Below are 17,965 nucleotides of genomic sequence, written 5' to 3'. Positions count from 1 at the left end.
AGACTCTGTCAGCACATCGCCGTGTGTCGGCCATCGCTGACGGAGCCCCCAGAGCCAGTGGCAGCAACCTGAGGGGTTGTCACGGATGTAGGCTAACTATAAGTTACGTAACGTGGACTCTGGACTGGAGCAGAGCGGAGGTTTTAGCCACCCTTCTCAGTTCAGGGCGATCGGAGGCAGAATCACCCACATTACCATGTTCACTGACTCAGATTGTTACTTTTCCTCCAAAATTAACCTCCTGACCAGGATAGAATCACACCCTGTGTGTGTGTGTGTGTGTGTGTGTGTGTGTGTGAGACAATCTGAAACAGGAAAGCCCAGTCAGACAGATGTATTTTTGGATGGACGCTTGTGATTGTGCTAATAATAGCCGTTTGGGCTCATGTGCTGGTTTGATCAGGCATTAATAGGAAGTGACTCAGAATCTGAGTGGATCCACAATTTTTTTTTTTGTTCTTTATGCAGTGTTTCACTGCAGGTTTCTACGGATTCCTCTAGTGATTGTCCCTGCAGGCCAGCGGGACAGAAACGCACACATGCATTAGTCAAAGTGGGTCACTCTGGCTCATCGCACGCTCCGAGGTTGCAGCGTTGCGTCCATCCCATGACCAGAATATGTGGAACAACAGGTACAAGTGCAGTTTTTCTGCAGCCTGAGGTGCCGATGTGTACCGGCAACAGTGTGAAAGTTCAAGAGCATTTCAGGTCTGTCCGTCTGTTAAGCTGCTGTTTGTGTTTGGGCTCCAGTTGGGGCTGGGGCAGGCAGGAGTAGCCCCTGATTATCTTTAAAAACACGCTGGAATGTTAATCCAGACATTTCACCCTTCCTCACTGAAAAGTCTGACTGAAAGGTTTACGATGAGCGTTCCCATGTAAACAGATTTCAACTCCTAACAAAGGCCAGTGTGAGAGAAATGCTGTAACAACTGTTTTCTTTTGCCGGAGACGGTACTGTCCACCTACAGCTTAACACCGAAGATAGATCCCTGGAGTTCAAGAATGTTTCATTACAGAGGTGCACCAGTGAGGCACGTTGCAATAATGCAAGATGAGTTGCAGGGAGTCAGCGCCGCATTCGACAGAGGCCCAAAAATGACCAAAGGCCAGTTATGAACAAATCCCCCCCCCACCCCCAGTGCGAGCTTTCACGGGGGAAAAAAAGATATTTTTGAAATTCAAATACGATTCATTTTGTGAGTCGGACTCTGGAGAACAATCTAAACCCAAAGAAAATAAGAGAAGTTTTTGTTTCAGCATTGCAGCTACCCTACACGTGCCCTATCTTGTTAAAAAGAAATTGTCATGAGTGCCTTCCGATAATCAGCGGTTTAGTGTTAAAATAGTTATTTATTTACCATTATATCAGTGGTTGCGTGAAAACAACAGATAAGAATCCGTGGGCAGAAAGGAGAGCGCCTCTGCGTGCGCCACTGTCTGCGTCAAGAGGAGTCATTCGGAACTACAGAGAGAACCAACACGAAGCAAGATAAACACCTGCACGCACTTCCGGTTTCGTGAAAGAAGACGCGCTGGCGTTTCAGTATGACTTAAACATTTGAAGTTGAGAAGTATGACGAAGAAAAATGTCTACGCCCTGGAAGCCTATTATGTTATGATTATTATTATTATGATTCAGACGGAACCTGGGCAGCAGATTTGATACCAGATTTCTTTGCGAGGATTCGAAAATAATAGACTCGTGGCAGAAAATTGAACGTTCTTTCAGTTTGACAGTATGCGCAGCAGAAATAAACTTTTATCCATTCACTTTTAGCCTTGATTTGACCTCTTCTGCGTCAATGTCCGTATGGAAATTGATATCTTAGGTTTTAGCTTCCTGGTACGTTGCAAGCACGAGTGAGGTCCGGGACGTGTACTATCTTGCCCCTGAATGTGATCTATTGGAGCTCCCAGCCAGTTCTCTCATATTCATATCGGTACTACTGTGGAGCTATACATAAACACAGAGGGACACTCAGCTGGCCGCACCACGGACGAGATCGATAACTTAGTTTCGGCCTTCTTTCCTATTATGCTTCGTTTTGCACGGTGGTGAGTAACAAATCATTGTTTTATTTTCAGATGATTGTTCATTGAAGATATGATGTTCATAGTGGCGATTGTGTTTTGGTTGTTTCTTTTTTTATTAACCACGTATGCTGATGGCGATTTTTGCTGTCAGGAGAAATCACCACAACTGAGTGAGGTGCCTTATTGTTAACGACGGTTTGCGAAGCCAAAACGGGCAGTTTTACGCGAATGGGGAATCTAACTTCGACTTGACTGTGCGCGCCGCCGCCGCCACAGATGAAGTTTGCTCAGATTGAAATGTGCCCGCCTGTCAGTGTCCCTGCTGCAGAAAAGGGGAGAGCTGACTGACAGTGTTGCCACTGGAGCTGACACGATCGCCGTGCGGGTGAGGAGGTCAGCTGTCTAATGACTGTTGTTATGCCAAACAGGAAACGACTCCTGCGCTCCTCCAATGGAAGCTCGGTATGACACCCGCGCCCGCATTCCTGAAGGGATGAAAAGTGCTGGAACACAGTGAAATTATTGTCCACGGTAGATTTCTTTCAGTGGTGTCAGCCTATGGGGCATTAATACCGCCCCCCCTCTCCCAGTTGCACGCGTACGCGCACGTGTTGTGTAGCCGTGCTTCTGCTACTTTGCGCCTTTAAATTATTGATGCGCCCTCAGTGGCCACATATGCAGCAAAGTGTTGTAAAAAGTGTGATCTGCCAGGGAGAAACCTTTGCTCTGTCAGAATGTTCCTCAGTGTTTGCTGCGTCGGGGCCTCGCTGCGTGTGGAGCAGAGCTTTAAACAGTGTCAACAATGTAAAGGCGCATAATGATATCTCATGTTTCACCCTTGATGTTTCCAGGAAATTTCAAAGGCATTTACACACACGCACACACACGGAGATTTAACAGTTTAACCCTTCGCTCACAGACAGTTTGAGCTCTCTTATGTGGAGAAATGCAAGTTTCTTTTCCATTTTGTGCACATTGGTTACAACACCATGTACATTTGGATCAGCTTAAAGCTATATAAACATTTATTCTGCTACTGTCACACATTGAGGTGTAAATTGATCGATAAGTTACAACTAAATAGAATGAATAGCAGTAACAATCTGCTGTGTGATTTGGAATGCAAACTTTAAATTGTTACATCCAGTTGTTTAGATTCTTTTGCGATAGAGTTTGTTGAACCTGACGAACAGCAGCGTGTGCCAACCCTCCCTCCTCTACAACATGCCCTGTTTCCTTTTACCCATCTTGGAGTATCCCTGCAATTACTCCTGTTTGAATTTCTCCGTGTTCTGATCCAAAAATAACAGCAACTTGAACCAATACACACCCCCAGTCTTTTACAAGGAGCCAATGGACGGTCTGTTTCCATGTATTCTTCACCAAAAAACTCAAAGAATCATTGGAATGTTAATTACTCTGCTGGAGAAAGGGGAAAAGAGCCATTGAATTCTATTTGATAAGGTTCTCAAGTGTTCAGCTGGTTGGGCCCAAATGTCAGATTTCAGTTTGTATTTGCACATTGATCAAATGTCAGTTTGTCACAGCGACATTATGAGGATGTGATTAGCCTAGACAAACTGTTGCCCTGAAACCGGCTCGACCAGCAGAGCTGCAGGAAAAGACCTCTCGCTCCTCCGGCTGTCATCTTTATTTGATTGTGTGCTTCAACAATGAAAGGAAACGTTGATGTTCTCATGAGAGTTCATTGATTTTAAGATTCCGGGGTTTGGAGGCTTTTATTCTGATTGAGTGCTGCACTTACATCCCCATTGAGATGAATATTTAAACGCTTCCCCTGTGTTCTTGCAGAATGTCACACCGCAGCCGAAGCATGGAAGGCATCCTCAAGAGAAAGTTTGTGCACGTCGATGATGATCCTCTCTACTCGTCTTCTCCTCCATCCTCCCTCTCCTCCCCCGGTTCCTCCGAGTGGGAGTCAGACGGGGAGAGCAGCTTGTCTGACAAGCAGGATTTCACACCTCACAGCCCTTCGCCAGCCACCAGTCTACCCAGTAAGGCACCAAACACGCCTCTTCACCTTTCAAATAATGCAAACCTCTTTATCAAACCGTCCCCCCCCCTCCCCCCGAGAGTCCAACACAAGCGTCTCTTATCAGCCGTCAGCAGCGCTGCTATGAAAATGCTAACCTTGGGGCAGTTCTGGATAATGCATAGTCATTGCTGGCTCTGGATTATCTGGGCAGATGGGTAGAAGATCATTTGCCTGAGCAATAGGATCTTGTGGAATCAATTTGAATAACAAGGTCTCTTTAAACAAGTCATATCAAATGACCTTATTAAGCATCGCGGTACTTGAAGAGGCTTCCAACCACTGAATATGCTGCCGCTGTGATTATAAAGGTAGAAAACACTGTGCAGAGCCGTTGCCCATCCAGGACGGGCGCCCCGGTGCTGTGCTTTAGACACAGGAGGAGCAGCTGGGGCCGGCTTGGTCAGCTGGTCTCAGCTGTTTACGCACTTTGGGCTTCAAGAGTTTAGCCTCAGTTATGTGCGAAGAGCTGATAAATTGTTGACACCAAGCTGTTAAATACTGGAGGTTAAACGAGCAGAAACTGTTCTGGTAAACCTCCGCCTCGATGCCCAATCACTGGGCGCTGCTGACATGTTCACTGTCGCCACGGTCGCTTTGCTTGGAATTTCCTGTCTTCACGTGTCCTAAACTATTGACCCTGGCGATTAATCACCTGCAGCGTGTCATCTAGTGGCCACTCTGAGAATTACAAGTCCCCAGTCCAATCGACACGTAACACCAACTTCAGATTTAAACAGTTTTCTGGGAATGCTTCTCAGCTGGTGTTTTTAAATTCCTCTTTTTGCTTTGCAGCTCGGTCCATCCTGAAGAGGGCCAAGCTTTCGGGAACACAGAGCAATGTCCGCTTTGACCAAGTGTTGGAGTTCAGTTTTCCACGGTGCCAAGGCTTCACCAGCGTACCGAGCCACGGAGGTGCCACACTGGGCATGAGGCAGCGACACAGCGCCCTGCAAAGGTACTCGCTGGCGGAGCACGCCCTGCAGCAAAGGCACAGGCGGAGAGAGCGACTCCGGGAGCGACGGAGAGAAGAGAGATTCCAGACATTAAAGCACAAAGTAAGCTTGCTTTGCTTCCGCTGTTTGGTCTTTCCCGTCGCTGCGGCGGTCCTCTGACTTTCTGTTGTGCTGATCGCAGCTGGTCACGAGCGGCACCATCGACCAGAGAGAGGCAAACGCATTGACCTCGGATCAGATGCTGCATGATGACACCGACGCCCACGTCAGCGACGCTGACCTGGAGGGCGCCGTCTTTCTTCTGCCGTACTCCTCCAAACAGAGGCAGGCTCTTCTGCTAGCAGCAGGGGTGAAACGCGTAGACCGGGAGGAGAAGAGGCAGCTTCATGCCCTGCGCCTCTCCAGGGAGGCCTGCGGATGCAACTGCAGGGGCTTCTGTGAACCAGAAAGTTGCGCGTGCAGCCTGGCAGGAATCAAGTGTCAGGTAGGACTCGACTTTAAAACTCTAATCTGTAAATAACCTAAATAATGAATAATAGAATTTATGTCTCAAACAGGTGGACCGCTTCAATTTCCCATGTGGCTGCTCGAAAGACGGCTGTGGAAACACTCAGGGACGCACCGAGTTCAACTCCAGGCGTGTTCGTACGCATTACATCCACACCAACATGAAACTTGAACTGGAGCGGCGACTCCAAGATAACCAAGAGAGGAACGAGGACCAGGCGGGACCTACAGAAGACCTCAAGGAGTACCGGGACCAGGATGAGGCCCGTGAGGCGCAGAGTCCGCAGTCAAAAACCTGCCCCTTTGGCTTCAACGCGGAGGACGAAGGTCTTTCTCTGAGCGTGCCTGAAACGCCGTCCTTCCATTTGATCCCAGAGAGGTTGGCGGTGGAGGAGAACAGCTGCAGCAGTGACGCGACTGATTCCTCTCGCTTGTCCTCGGACTCCGACCCGGGAGGCTGCCTTCACGAGGCTCCGAATCTGTCTGACGTGGACGGGGGACTGTCGCGCGTCCTCAGCATCTCCTACAACAATAACTACTCTATTTGCAGCCAACTGAGGCACATATCAGAACCGCTGGCGCAGCACAACGGCTCCACGTCTACTGATCCACAGTCCACAAGCACATTCACGGACGGCGCCAGCAGGACCTCGCTGACGGAGTACCTGGATGAGAATGCAAACCAGGCCAGAGACATCTTCAACGACGACTCTCTTGAGGGCTTTCCGAACACGCCGTCACCCACGGTGGACTACTCCTTGGGAAACTACATGGACCTGAGTCTTTCATCTGACTCTGATCTGGAATTCTTTGATAGTGATTACACATCTGGGCCTCTGCACAGTTCTTTCAAGCTTCACAGACACCCAGACAACTTATGTCAACTCCAGCTGTTCAGCTCGGTCCATCTGCCCCAGCAGGAGTCCAGCACCTACCTCCTAGAGTCTCTGATTGGTCTGACTGAGCCAAACCCAGAGGAGAGCGGAACATAACTGTTAGAGACTCTACTGACATAGAACTAACATAAAATAGGATATAAAGCGGTGCTTTATGTATTTGTAGTATTTAAATGTGCAAAAAAGAAAGAAAATACTGAGGAACTATTCTTTTATTTTATTTTGTTCCCCCTAATGTCCAAGAATATTTTTGGTCTTTTCCAACAAAGGGACCAGACTTGATTAAATATTATATGACTTTTTCTTCTCGTGCATAACAACAGAAATAATAACTGTACTTAAAAAGTGTGTGAGTGTTATTTAATTTCAGAAGTGAAATGAATGGAAAATTACGTGTTTGTTTTTATTGAAACACTCAGCTCATGGTTGTTGATTGAAAAATTAAAACACAAAACGATATCTTTTTGTCTACAATGTGTTGATTGCTATTTTCCAGAATGACGTTTCCTAATGGAAGAAACATTTCCTAACTTTAATACGCTAATACATTTCGGGGAGGAGAAGTAATGGGATGTTCGAGGACTTGCATCACCATTTCCCCACCGATATCGGCGGAGATTATGTAATTATTGAGTTGATTTAATCAAGATAATTGGAAAATTCCCAGTGTTCCTATCAGAATTGCTGATATCGAGTTCGATGAATGCGACGCTCGATTGGTTCAGCCTGCAGACAAGATGGCCGTCGTCTGTCAACCGCGGTAATACTATAATACTTGTTTTTATCTCGATGTTAAATTAAATATAAAACTTCGTGGCCATAATGGGTTTGTCGCAGAGCTCAGAAGTGTCAGATGGAGGAACGTATGGCTACCATGTGCATGGGGTAAGTTAAAACCGGGATTTATCCTCTTTTGGGACAGCGTTTAACGATACAGCGGCTTAGCGTGAACTGCTACGGTATGCTAAAGCTAACAGTTTATTATTATTATTAAATTCCGATTTAAAAAATCTGTTGCTTGTAATATGATTACCAGCTGTTGAATTGAAATATCAGAGAATCCTCTCACACTTTAAACAAATATATTGCATTACATTAGAAGTCGCTTAATTAAAAGAAAAATAATAGTAAACGGGGGAATGGTGTTATTTTTAATGGAGGTGTTTGGTCGGAAACATTTTGAATCACAAAGTCTCTCTAAAATATTTTTTGCTGTTGTGAATGGGCTCCTGGAAGGTATCAAATTAGCTGTTGTTTTTTTTAGCTTCAGTATTTCTGTTCACGATATTTTCTGTTCCTGTTTAAGAACACGTCAACTTCTTCCAACGCTTTTACTTTGAATAGGTTCAGCCAAGTTCCCCTGCAGAAAAGGCTGGCCTGGAGCCTTTTTTTGACTTCATTCTGTCTCTTGACAACAGAAGACTTGTAAGTTTGATGTTTCTTCTATTTGTAGATAAGCTGCTTGTGCTTACAGGTCAAAAAAAGTTGCTCCTCCATGAATTTGTAACCCAATTTGATTGTTGTCCAGAATGAGGAAAACGACCATCTGAAGGAGGTCCTGAAAGCCAACATGGACAGCCTGGTGAAAATGGAGGTGTACAGCATCAAAACCATGCAGGTCCGTGAGCTCTTCGTGGTGCCTTGTAACACGTGGGGCGGACAGGGCCTGCTCGGCGCTAGTGTACGCTACTGCAGCTACCAGGGGGCAAATGAGAATGTCTGGCATGTTCTGGTGAGGTTCTTTATCACAATCTCACGATATTGAGCCACCTCTGCTCTGAATTTCATCGCTTGATTCCCCATTTCTTTCCTAAGGATGTGGAGGCCAGCTCTCCTGCTGCTTTGGCCGGCCTCCAGCCGCACAGCGACTACATCGTTGGAGCGGACCAACTGTTGCAAGACGTGAGCGATAACTCCACGCTGCTGCTTTTCACGGTATCTCTTAGGAGTTGCTATTAATTCAGTGCTGGTCTACAGTCGGAGGACTTTTTCTCGCTGATCGAGGCGCACGAAGGGAAACCGCTGAAGCTGCTAGTGTACAACGCACAGACGGATGCCTGCAGGGAGGTGATGGTCACACCAAACGGAGCGTGGGGTGGGGAGGGCAGGTATGTGTACAAGGACGAAAGCTCCTGCTTCATTTAATAGTCACAGGATTAACACTCCAGAGTCTGCACGGCACCATTTTGGTTGTATGAATTCTTCATTGGTGACTTCATATCTTATCTTCACGGTTCAGTCTGGGCTGTGGCATCGGTTATGGCTACTTGCACCGAATACCAGCACAGCCTGCTGCACCGACGGCGCGTCCTGCTCCATCAGCAGCAGCTCCTCCCGTCCCCTCCCCCGAAGAAAAGCCGCCTGTGAACTTGCCTGCTCACGGATTCACTGAGGTCAGGCTCAACCTTCACTTCACATCAGTTACAATAAGTTCACTTACTTAAGGAAACAATCCCATTTGAGATGATTGTGATTGTCCTAAATGCGTAGTTTAGTATCACCTTATTCTCTTTGGGTTTACAGGCGCCTCTGGTGGCGCCATCAAGTCGGAGTGAGGATTTGTTGGATCTGGATCAGGTCACCCTTCAGGAAGCTCCTCTTCCTCCACCCATTCAGAGAGTCATGGATCCTGGTCAGCACAGAATGTTCTAACATAAGCTCCGTGCTGACTGTTATTTGTGCCCTCCTCATTTATTGTCCATATTTTAGGTTTCTCAGAGACCGAATCAGCAATGATGACCCCTGATGCTGCAGAGTTGATAGACAGACTGGATCTGTCCATGTCGTCCATCGACATGACCAACACGGCCCTGGCGATGCAGGAGGAGAAGGAGTGCGAAATCTCAGGTGTTGGTAAGTTTGGATGGAAGAGCTTCTTCATTTTACAGTGACCAAAGAGAATTCTGACTGTTCTCCTCTGCTGTCGTGCAGAAGAGCTGGAGGACAGCACGCTGTCATCATCAGCGGACAATCGGGACGACCAACCCGTGCCGGCTGATCTGGCAGCCACGGATCTCTCCTCGTCTCTGACTTCCAGCGTTAGCGTGTCATATCCAGACCTCCAACCAGCTGATCCACCTCACCTGCACCCAGAGTGTGTAGCTGCACCTGCTCCCGTGTCAGAACCAAGCAACAGCCCACCTGCAAGTACAGCACCCCCCTCTGTCGCCGATGAAGACCCCGCCTCCACACCCCCTCCCGCTGATCTTCAGTTCTCAGGTATGTGTGAGCCGACGGGAGACAGTTCGCCCGGTCAGGAAGTGGAGGATGCACCGGCAGAGGACACGGCAGAGCCCCGGGACGAGCCGCACAGCAGCCATGAGCATCACGAGGAGGACGACCCTGAAGAGTAGGCTTGCATCACTTCATAAAAAAAAGGTGAAGCATCTTAGATGATCGCCAGGGCTTCCTGAAGAAACACTAAACATCCTCCTTCAGGGCCGTTAACACTACAGAAACAAGCTTTAGGGTGCAGGAAAGCCAGGGTTTTTTTGTAAGAATTTTAAACGACTGCTCATTTAAACACAAGGTTTTTTAATGTTGGCACATGTGGGGAAAGGTGGCAGGAGTTTGGCTCTGGTAAAGCAAATGGGACTTCTCAAACACTTCCAAAGATCCACATATTGGTCTCCAGAGAGGCACACCTGCACCTTCACTCCCCAGATACTATCAAGAGTCCAATAAGCTGCTTTCTGCACATATCAAAGAGGGATTTAAAAAAAAAAAAAAACATCAGCCTGCATATTTGCCCTGGATTTAAAATAATTTATGATTTGTTTTTAAAAGTGTGGACTGAGTAATATGGGTTTTAATGAGGTGAGGGTGTTGATGCTACTTGTTTGATGGGATTATGAACCCCCCCATTTCTGATTTTAGCCCTCCCTTTATAATTATTGTTGATCTATGCAACAGTTGAGGTGTAAATCCAACACGTGAAGTTCCGTTTAGATGTCAATTTTAGCTATTTGTAATGGGTTTTTAGCATTTCTACAACTTAGATGCAAGTGTGTAAAATAAGGAAAGTATTTTTGCAGATATTTTATGAAGTAAATGTATGTTTTATTAGGAATGGGTGCAGTATTTTCATGGATGTAAAACGGGTGAATCTGATGTTTTAAACATTCGTTACTTGGAAAAAACAAATGTCCCTTGTGATCATTTTCACACGCATTACAACTCAAAACATCCATTTAGAATCCCCATCAGTGTGTCATTGTTAAACCATTCCAATTTATTTCTTTGAATGCCTAAAATATACATATTTCACAAATTATTACAAGGGAAACTTAAGTGTTATGGCCTCATTGTTGTACTCAACATTTTTGGCCAGTTGAAACTCACCTCCCCACTATGGCGTCTCTCTCTCACCCCCCCCCCCCTCCCACACACACACACCGTGGCAAAACTAACTGCAGAAAATGTAAAAGCTCTCTTGTTCCACTTGGCCACACACCGAGAGGAAAAAAAAGGATATTACCATTTATTTCACTTTGGTGATTTTCCCACAGTGCTTGAGTTTTTCCTCCTCCCACTTTCAAGTTGTACTCGTGTTTTCACCGACCTACAGAATCTCAATGAAATATACATTAGAAAGAGCCCTCGCCGTCGTCGCACTCGCAACCCAAGCACAGAGCAAATAAGCATGTGTTATTTGACAGGATACATACCTTATATATAAAGTTTCCAAATTAGTAAGATGACTTGGACAACTACTAACATTCTTAAGAGTGAACTGCAATTCCTGGGTTGTAGTAAATACAATAAATGCAATTTTTAACATCTGAGTCGTAACCCTCGTGACCCTGAAGGCGAGCTAGGTTTCAGAAAAATTAACTCGGTTTTCTGTAAACTGTACAACACGATAAAACAAAATCACTTAAATGAAAAATGTTGTACATGTATTTACACAAAAAAACAGGAACGTTCACTCCACTGAGAACAGCACAGCTAAAAATGAGAGAACAGACGGGTGAGGTCAGAGGTCGAAGGTCGGGGGGGGGGGATGTGCTCCTAAACTGGGAAGACGTGACTGTAGAACAAGGACGGGTTCTGGAATGTACTAGAACAGACAAAACAGTCCACTACGACCGCGAGTGTGTGGTGTGACTCCAACAAAAAACAGAGCAGATGGAAATAAACAAGAGAGGATAGTTTGTCCAAAAAAAACAACAAATCTGAACTCCCAGGCGTCTCCTGGCTGCTTCCGTCAGTTCCCGGTGATTAAGCCACGTCCTAACACGTTTACTGGTCTCACTGATAACTGCAACCCTGGACCACACAACGGGGTTTGGGGGGGTACTACATGTCAGAGGTGGTGGGTGGTGGTTGGCAAATGACAGAGTTCTTGTTTCAAAATTGGTGATTTTCACGTGGACTTCTGCCTATAGTGAAGCGTCAAGTCCCCTCCGCTTTTCCAGATAAAATGTTTAACTGTTCGCAGGTCCATATTGGGATCTAGAACCTGGGTGGGAGGGTTGGAAAAAGGTGATCAGACTGAGGGACAGCGGCTGTGCGAAGGCGTACGGGCGGCGAGTGCGCGCTTACCTGGTCTTGACACATTAATTCGATCTTTTCCTCCGCCAGCATGGCCATGTCCTCCTCCTTCTCTTGCTCCCCGGGTTTATCGTTGGCCGAGGAGCTGGTGGTCTGAGACTCGTTGTCCAGGTTGATGATCTTCTCATAGACGTGTTCCATCACCTTCCTCACCTGCAGCATGTCGCTGGCCGAGAGTCGGTCCCTGCAGGACAACGTGCGCCGTTAGACTGAACCGCGCTGCTTTCACGTTTAGCTGGGCGAGCGAGCACTCACTTTTTCAGCGTTTTTGCCCCGGAGGAAGAGTGTGGCTGGAGGTAGAATGGGATTTTGTTGAACTTGGGCATATTTTTCTGCAACAAAACAAACGGCGAGATAAGCACGTACCAATGTCATCTGAACCTCAGTGCAAATCCATTAGGTCGCCCGGCCTACATCTACCAGAATGCATTGCAAAAGTGCAACAATCTTTAATATGTATATAAAATACATTTACCCAGTGGTGAATACCCCTTAGTTTATGGAAACATAAATGATAAATGTATTTTCCAATAATATTCCGGTTGCTCACATCAACAGTGATGTCGATCACCCACTGTGGAACCGTCTCATTCAGCAGCATGGACTCCGTCTCTCCGCCTGAATCTCGACACAATAACCTAAAACGAATCGGCGGCTCAATATTAACGCTTCCGTGATTTAAATTCACCCTTTATTACTGATGAAGGTAGTCGGGAATACCTAAAGAGAGTTCTGCCGCCCGCTTCTCCAAAAATGACCGGTGTGTGCGGGGGCACTTGGAAGTATCCGTTTCCCTTCTGGACTCGGTTCTCCTGTTCTCCGTTCACTGCGGAGGCAAGAACACACTCCCGGGGTGAAACACTGCAGACCTGCCCCTGGCTGACAGGAAGCAGCGGCGACCGGGCTCCCGCCGCTGCGGCGGCCTGTTGGTTTAGCACGACATTCTCACCGTGGTTCACTTCGTTCTCTTCCTCGTCCATGGGGTTGATGCGGGTGCGGGGCCAAAATTCCAGGAGAGCCTGAAGCAGCAGCCCGCCAAGGTTCACTATAAAGGGGGGGGTAGATAAAGTGAGCACGTTAGCAGCGACGCGTCAGGAAAAACGGCTAAATGAGAGCGTTTTTAACACTCGTACGCTTTGGGTCGGATCCATCGGAACTTGAAAACCCAGCGTCCTTGGCGGACACCCAGGCGGCGAAGCAGTCGCTCTCGTCCAACGTGATGGTGAGCATCTGTCCCATGAAACCCAAGCAACAATGGAGAACAATTACCGCCAGCAGTATTTTAAAAAAGCTCATCGAGGATTAGAGCCGCGACTCACCCCAGTTTTCAGATCGACAGAGAACCAGTTTGGCACGTAGACCATCTTGAATCGCTTTTTAATCTCCTCGTCAAACTCCACTTTCCCCAAGTCCTCCCCCTTGCAAGCCTGGAGGTGAAGTACGAAATGAGTTCTCCACCTCCGAGTGATTAATCTGATGAATAACAGCTCATTTCTCTGGGTGTCAGGACTCACCCTGGTTAGGGTAATGAATTAATTATCAACCTAAACTTTGGCTCAGTGCTGATACTTGTGTAATCGTAGGACCGGAGATCTGTCAGCGCCACCTCGTCTCCACTGCAGCGAGGAGCGGGGGCTGATCGGCTCCACGGTCGGCGGTGCCGTTTACCTTTAAGACGTCCCAAAAGGCCACGTTGTTGTTGGTGTCTTTGGTGAGGATGTGTCTCTTGTCGTTCAGAATGTGGCACTGTATGATACTGGCCCCTCCTGCAGACACAACACAGGTTTGCACTGTCTGTGCAGGGGGGCGCTGAAGCAGGAAGATCTGTCCATTTACCCTTGATGACTTGTTCCGGCTGCGTGCACAGTGGCGTCAGAGGGGTGGTGCAGTCGTTGTCGTACTCCCCTGACGATCTGAAGTTGTGCATTCCCTTAAGAGACTGAAAACACGCAGATTATCGCTCTCACTATGGATTATTCTGGATTTTGAGAACCATCAGGTGGTATTTTCCTCCCAACAGAGGCTGTGATTAATGTAATATAATTATTGCTATCACCCTTGCGCAAAGCTGGTTTCCAAATTTACAGGATTACAGTTAAATGGAATTACACGCGGCCACACGCACAAGTCTCCATCTACAATGAATTCCGGGGGCTATTGTGTTGACAGCCGAGCAGCGACCTCTCTGAGGTGTCACGCATGCTTACCCATTTATTAACGGATGACTTGGTGGTGGAGACCCAGATTGCTGGAGGTGGGTCAGCAGATCTGTCCAGTTCCATCTGAGCAAAAGAGAAAGACATTACAGGGTTGAATGACCCCAAATATTCAGCCGTGAACAAAGGGAACATGGGGTCGTCACTCAAAGAGGTGTTAAAACTTTTACATTTCAAATGCCCTGCCTCTAATTAGCTGATCAATAATGACTTTCAGACACAAAGCAACAATTTTAGAGGCCTGAATGAATTTGAAATTCTTCTCACCTTCAGCACAGGAGCCTTCTCCTCACAGATGAGCACGCGGATGTCCGGATTACGCAGATCAGTGCAGTAGATCTTCTTGTCTCTGCCTCCAGAGTAAACGTGTGTGAAGGCCTCGTTGACCTGCAGGGCCCACACCCCTTCGTCGTGCACCCGGTAGGTGGCGATGCACCTTTGCTGCCCGAGTGACCACAGGCGGATGGTCCCGTCCGAACTGCCCGACAGGCACTGCGGAGAAGAACAGCGGGCTCACGTTCCAGCTCGGTGTGTTTTCCGGATGCTCCCAGTTTTGCCGAACAAACCTGGGTTCCGTCTCGATTTAGCAGCAATGACTTCACGTTGTCTGTGTGACCTTTTAGCTTCATTAGTTTCGCACATGTTCGGGGATCCCACACTCTCAGCACCTGCAGGGCGACGAAGACGTAAACACGGGATGTGACGGGAACGTGCTTCTTTGTTATTATTTAGACAGGTTCTAGGTGACGCGGGTGTGCCGCCGCACCTTTTCTGTCGATCCGGATACGATAACTGTGCCCATCTGGTTCATAGCGAGACTGTAGATGGAGTCCTTGTTCCCGCTGAGTGATGAGGCTACAGGGAGACAGCGCCGGGTCAGATGTAAATACATGTGACGGACCTGTTGTTAACTCCATAGCTTGTTGATTGCATCGACACCAGGATATACACTTACTGGTGACAGTGTTGTTGGAAGCAGTGAGCGCTGTTAATGTGTTCACATCCCAAAGAAAAATCTGCCGATCCAGACCCGCCGACGCCACAAGCTCCTTGTCCTTAGCATAAGCTAGAGCCTTCACGTAGTCCTTATGCGTTCGTAACGTCGACATACAGAACCCTTTATGAGCGTTCCATACTTTGACCGTTGTGTCCGACGAGGCAGATATTACTGAAAAATGACCAGAAAGATGCGCAGCGGTGAGCAGATGCACGGGGATGTAAATGCTTTGTAAAGAAATGATCGCAGCCTCACATGTTTTGCCATTGCAGCAGAGAACTATGTCATTGACCCAGTCGGTATGGTGCTCCATCGAGGCAATGTATGGGTCCTGCTGCAATCGAGTCCAGAAATTAACAATAAGGCACTTTCCCCCCAGAACAACACTGCAACAAATTAGATGTCATAATTCTGGAGCTGCTAACGTAAAGGAGGTTTACTTTGTGCTGGTAGACACTCCATATCCGGATGATTGAGTCTCTTCCAGCAGTGAAGAGCCGATTGAGAGCGGGGTCCAGCTGCAGTGCATTCACCCCATTTCGGTTGTATTTTTCCACCTCATCTCTAATCACATAGGACACCTGATACAGAAAGAGGCGAGTGCGCGCTGGCATCAGACTCTAATCACAATCACCAGTACATTTCCCAGAAACACACCCACTTCCTTGTGCACGTTTCGCAGCCTGGATAAGCTAACTGTAAAGTTCCACGCTCTCGCATTGAAATACTAAGAAGAGCAGCATGACCGTGGCTAAAATGGATCGTGAACAAATCCTCACTGAGGAATTACAAAGACTTTAATAATCGTAACATTCTTTAAACTACTAACGTGACAAAATCACCGAAGCACGTACATTGCTCCAGCTATTAGACGGAGCCAGGCAGGACATCTAAAATAGAATTAACGTTTATGCAACAGATAAATACTACCTTGTCAGTATTACACATGTACGCGGATTTTCACGATCCGTAGATGTAGTTATTATGCACTTAAACATTTGTTTGCACAATAAATCGTGAAATCATTTAGACGACACTATTAGCCGCTGGTGCTAACCTCTAGCTACCTAAGCTAAGCTAGCTAAGTTAGCCGGCTTCAGTCATGACTCGTATCAGCAACCATATCTTTGGCTGGCAACTTGTACCGTCCATCAAGTCTCAATTTAACGCGTTTTGGATCTGGCGATTACAGTGTTGCCATTGCCAGACGCACAGCAATAATGCAACTACTGAATTATACCTGTACTTTTCTCCGCCCAGCAGCATTTTGCCTGTGATGCGTGGCCATCTTGCATGTTGACAGTCAATTCATGTGATGTACATCCGGAAAAAAAAGAAAACATACGCAGCTGAGATTTGTGGGTAATGTAGTTTTTTAAATTACTGTACTGTTTGTTTCAAAACTGTACACTACTATCCTGCAAATTGTATTAATGTGGGATTTACTGTCAGCATTCAGTGAATTTACAGCAAAATACACACGTTATTGTATTTCTGAGCTCAGAAAACGAATCACTGCGTTTCTTCAGCTTTCTTTTCTTCAAAAAGTAGCTAATTGCGATATTATTGTCATTATTGTGACGGTCAACGCAGACAACTATATTGGTCGGTTGAGGGCGCAAGTAAGCCAGAGATACACGCAGCAGGTTTTGGTTGTTAAAGTTAAATTCATAGCAGGTCGTTCTCCGGTAATTCCTTCCTGCAATAGGCACACACTTATTAAGCGCAAACAGCAGTCGCCTTGTCCAAAAGTATTTTTCCTCGTCAATATACAGCCACAGATGGTTCTAAGTGTCCTCTTTGCGCACGGAGCTGCAGTTATCCGGCTGTGCGCTGTGAAAAGTGCGTGATGGAAAACTGCCACTGTGACTCTGTCATATTTGAGAGGGACACGGGGCAGCTCTCTTGGGTTGACCATCGATCCGATGATGTCAGTGCAGTCATCTCTGGTGACTTCGAAGGTGGCTGATTAGCCCAATTCTGGAGCCACACACTCTGGGACAGTTGGGACATGGGAAAGACGCCGTGGGTGGGGCTGTTGCTGCTTCCTTCCTTCTTTGTCTGGCTGCTGCGACTTTGCCTCTTCTGTGGTCCTCGAAGGATTTGCAGCCCTTCTTGACTGCGGCGCGCCATCCGACTCTGTTTTGGGCCTGGGCTTCTAGCTGTGCTGGAGGGATGCCACAGTACTTTAGGCTGTCCTTGATGCAGTCTTTGTACCGCTTCTTGGGGCGCCCAGTGTTTCTCTGCCCCTGGGAGAGGACGCCGTAGAAGACCTGACGGGGAAGGCGCGTGCTGTCCATTCTGATCAGGTGGCCTGACCAGCGGAGTTGGGCTTTCATAATCATGGTCTCGATACTTACAAGGCCAGCTCTGTCCAAGACCGCCAGGTTGGTCACTCTATCCTGCCATTTGATGTGCATTATTGACCGCAGGGACCTCATGTGGAATCGTTCCAACTGTTTTATGTACTTCCTGTATGTTGTCCAGGTCTCACAGCCGTAAAGAAGGCTGGTGAGCACAACAGCTTTGTAGACTTTAATTTTAGTCTCCAGTTTGATGTTTTTGTTATTTATCACACGGGTTCTGAGTCGACCAAGGGACTGGCTGGCTTTGCTGATACGCTGAGCTATCTCCTTGTCTAGAGAGCCATCACAGGAAATGGTGCTTCCGAGGTACTTGAATTGCTCAACCACCTTCAGCTCAGTTCCCTCGATGGATACATTGGGGGGCGGTGCGCTGGTGCCTGGTGCTGG

General features: G+C 47.2%; 3 protein-coding genes across 4 annotated transcripts; 2 read left to right on the top strand and 1 right to left on the bottom strand.

Moving 5' to 3' along the window:
* Positions 1-1,897: 1,897 nt before the first annotated feature.
* Positions 1,898-6,905, top strand: LOC130539324 (cysteine/serine-rich nuclear protein 1-like). Its single transcript, XM_057057595.1, has 5 exons — positions 1,898-2,055; positions 3,847-4,049; positions 4,883-5,145; positions 5,225-5,527; positions 5,601-6,905. Exons 2-5 carry the CDS (start codon positions 3,848-3,850, stop codon positions 6,540-6,542), a joined length of 1,710 nt encoding a protein of 569 aa, XP_056913575.1. The 5' UTR covers positions 1,898-2,055; position 3,847; the 3' UTR covers positions 6,543-6,905.
* A 249-nt stretch (positions 6,906-7,154) lies between these two features.
* On the top strand, positions 7,155-10,716 carry gorasp1a (golgi reassembly stacking protein 1a). Its single transcript, XM_057057596.1, has 9 exons — positions 7,155-7,331; positions 7,791-7,871; positions 7,975-8,178; positions 8,262-8,348; positions 8,424-8,554; positions 8,686-8,839; positions 8,970-9,078; positions 9,156-9,299; positions 9,378-10,716. Exons 1-9 carry the CDS (start codon positions 7,269-7,271, stop codon positions 9,797-9,799), a joined length of 1,395 nt encoding a protein of 464 aa, XP_056913576.1. The 5' UTR covers positions 7,155-7,268; the 3' UTR covers positions 9,800-10,716.
* wdr48b (WD repeat domain 48b) lies at positions 10,649-16,591 on the bottom strand. 2 transcript variants are annotated; one of them, XM_057057593.1, is made up of 18 exons: positions 16,453-16,591; positions 15,653-15,793; positions 15,468-15,546; positions 15,171-15,383; positions 14,982-15,070; positions 14,782-14,883; positions 14,483-14,707; positions 14,207-14,281; positions 13,836-13,938; positions 13,668-13,765; positions 13,319-13,426; positions 13,133-13,229; positions 12,949-13,044; positions 12,720-12,825; positions 12,550-12,637; positions 12,255-12,331; positions 11,991-12,183; positions 10,649-11,907 (listed from the first exon to the last, which is right to left on the bottom strand). In XM_057057593.1, the coding sequence occupies exons 1-18, from the start codon at positions 16,498-16,500 to the stop codon at positions 11,812-11,814; spliced, it is 2,034 nt and encodes a 677-aa protein (XP_056913573.1). In that variant the 5' UTR covers positions 16,501-16,591; the 3' UTR covers positions 10,649-11,811. The 2 variants fall into 2 exon arrangements, with proteins under 2 accessions (XP_056913573.1, XP_056913574.1); XM_057057594.1 differs by having other exon boundaries at positions 15,468-15,543.
* Positions 16,592-17,965: the final 1,374 nt, after the last annotated feature.

This window comes from Takifugu flavidus, chromosome 15 (genome assembly GCF_003711565.1).
Source record: "Takifugu flavidus isolate HTHZ2018 chromosome 15, ASM371156v2, whole genome shotgun sequence".
Classification (NCBI taxonomy): domain Eukaryota; kingdom Metazoa; phylum Chordata; class Actinopteri; order Tetraodontiformes; family Tetraodontidae; genus Takifugu; species Takifugu flavidus.
Note: the sequence above shows the minus strand (reverse complement) of the source record. Positions and strands in the feature narration are given on the sequence as shown.

Coding starts and splice junctions, on each gene's coding strand:
- LOC130539324 (XM_057057595.1), top strand. CDS start 3,848: ATGTCACACCGCAGCCGAAGCATGGAAGGCATCCTCAAGAGAAAGTTT. Junction 4,050..4,882: donor GCCAGCCACCAGTCTACCCA/GTAAGGCACCAA, acceptor TTTGCTTTGCAG/CTCGGTCCATCCTGAAGAGG. Junction 5,146..5,224: donor TCCAGACATTAAAGCACAAA/GTAAGCTTGCTT, acceptor TGCTGATCGCAG/CTGGTCACGAGCGGCACCAT.
- wdr48b (XM_057057593.1), bottom strand. CDS start 16,500: ATGGCCACGCATCACAGGCAAAATGCTGCTGGGCGGAGAAAAGTACAG. Junction 15,384..15,467: donor CTGCTGCAATGGCAAAACAT/GTGAGGCTGCGA, acceptor GTCATTTTTCAG/TAATATCTGCCTCGTCGGAC. Junction 12,826..12,948: donor AGAGAACGAAGTGAACCACG/GTGAGAATGTCG, acceptor TTGCCTCCGCAG/TGAACGGAGAACAGGAGAAC.
- gorasp1a (XM_057057596.1), top strand. CDS start 7,269: ATGGGTTTGTCGCAGAGCTCAGAAGTGTCAGATGGAGGAACGTATGGC. Junction 8,555..8,685: donor GCGTGGGGTGGGGAGGGCAG/GTATGTGTACAA, acceptor TTCACGGTTCAG/TCTGGGCTGTGGCATCGGTT. Junction 9,079..9,155: donor TCAGAGAGTCATGGATCCTG/GTCAGCACAGAA, acceptor TCCATATTTTAG/GTTTCTCAGAGACCGAATCA.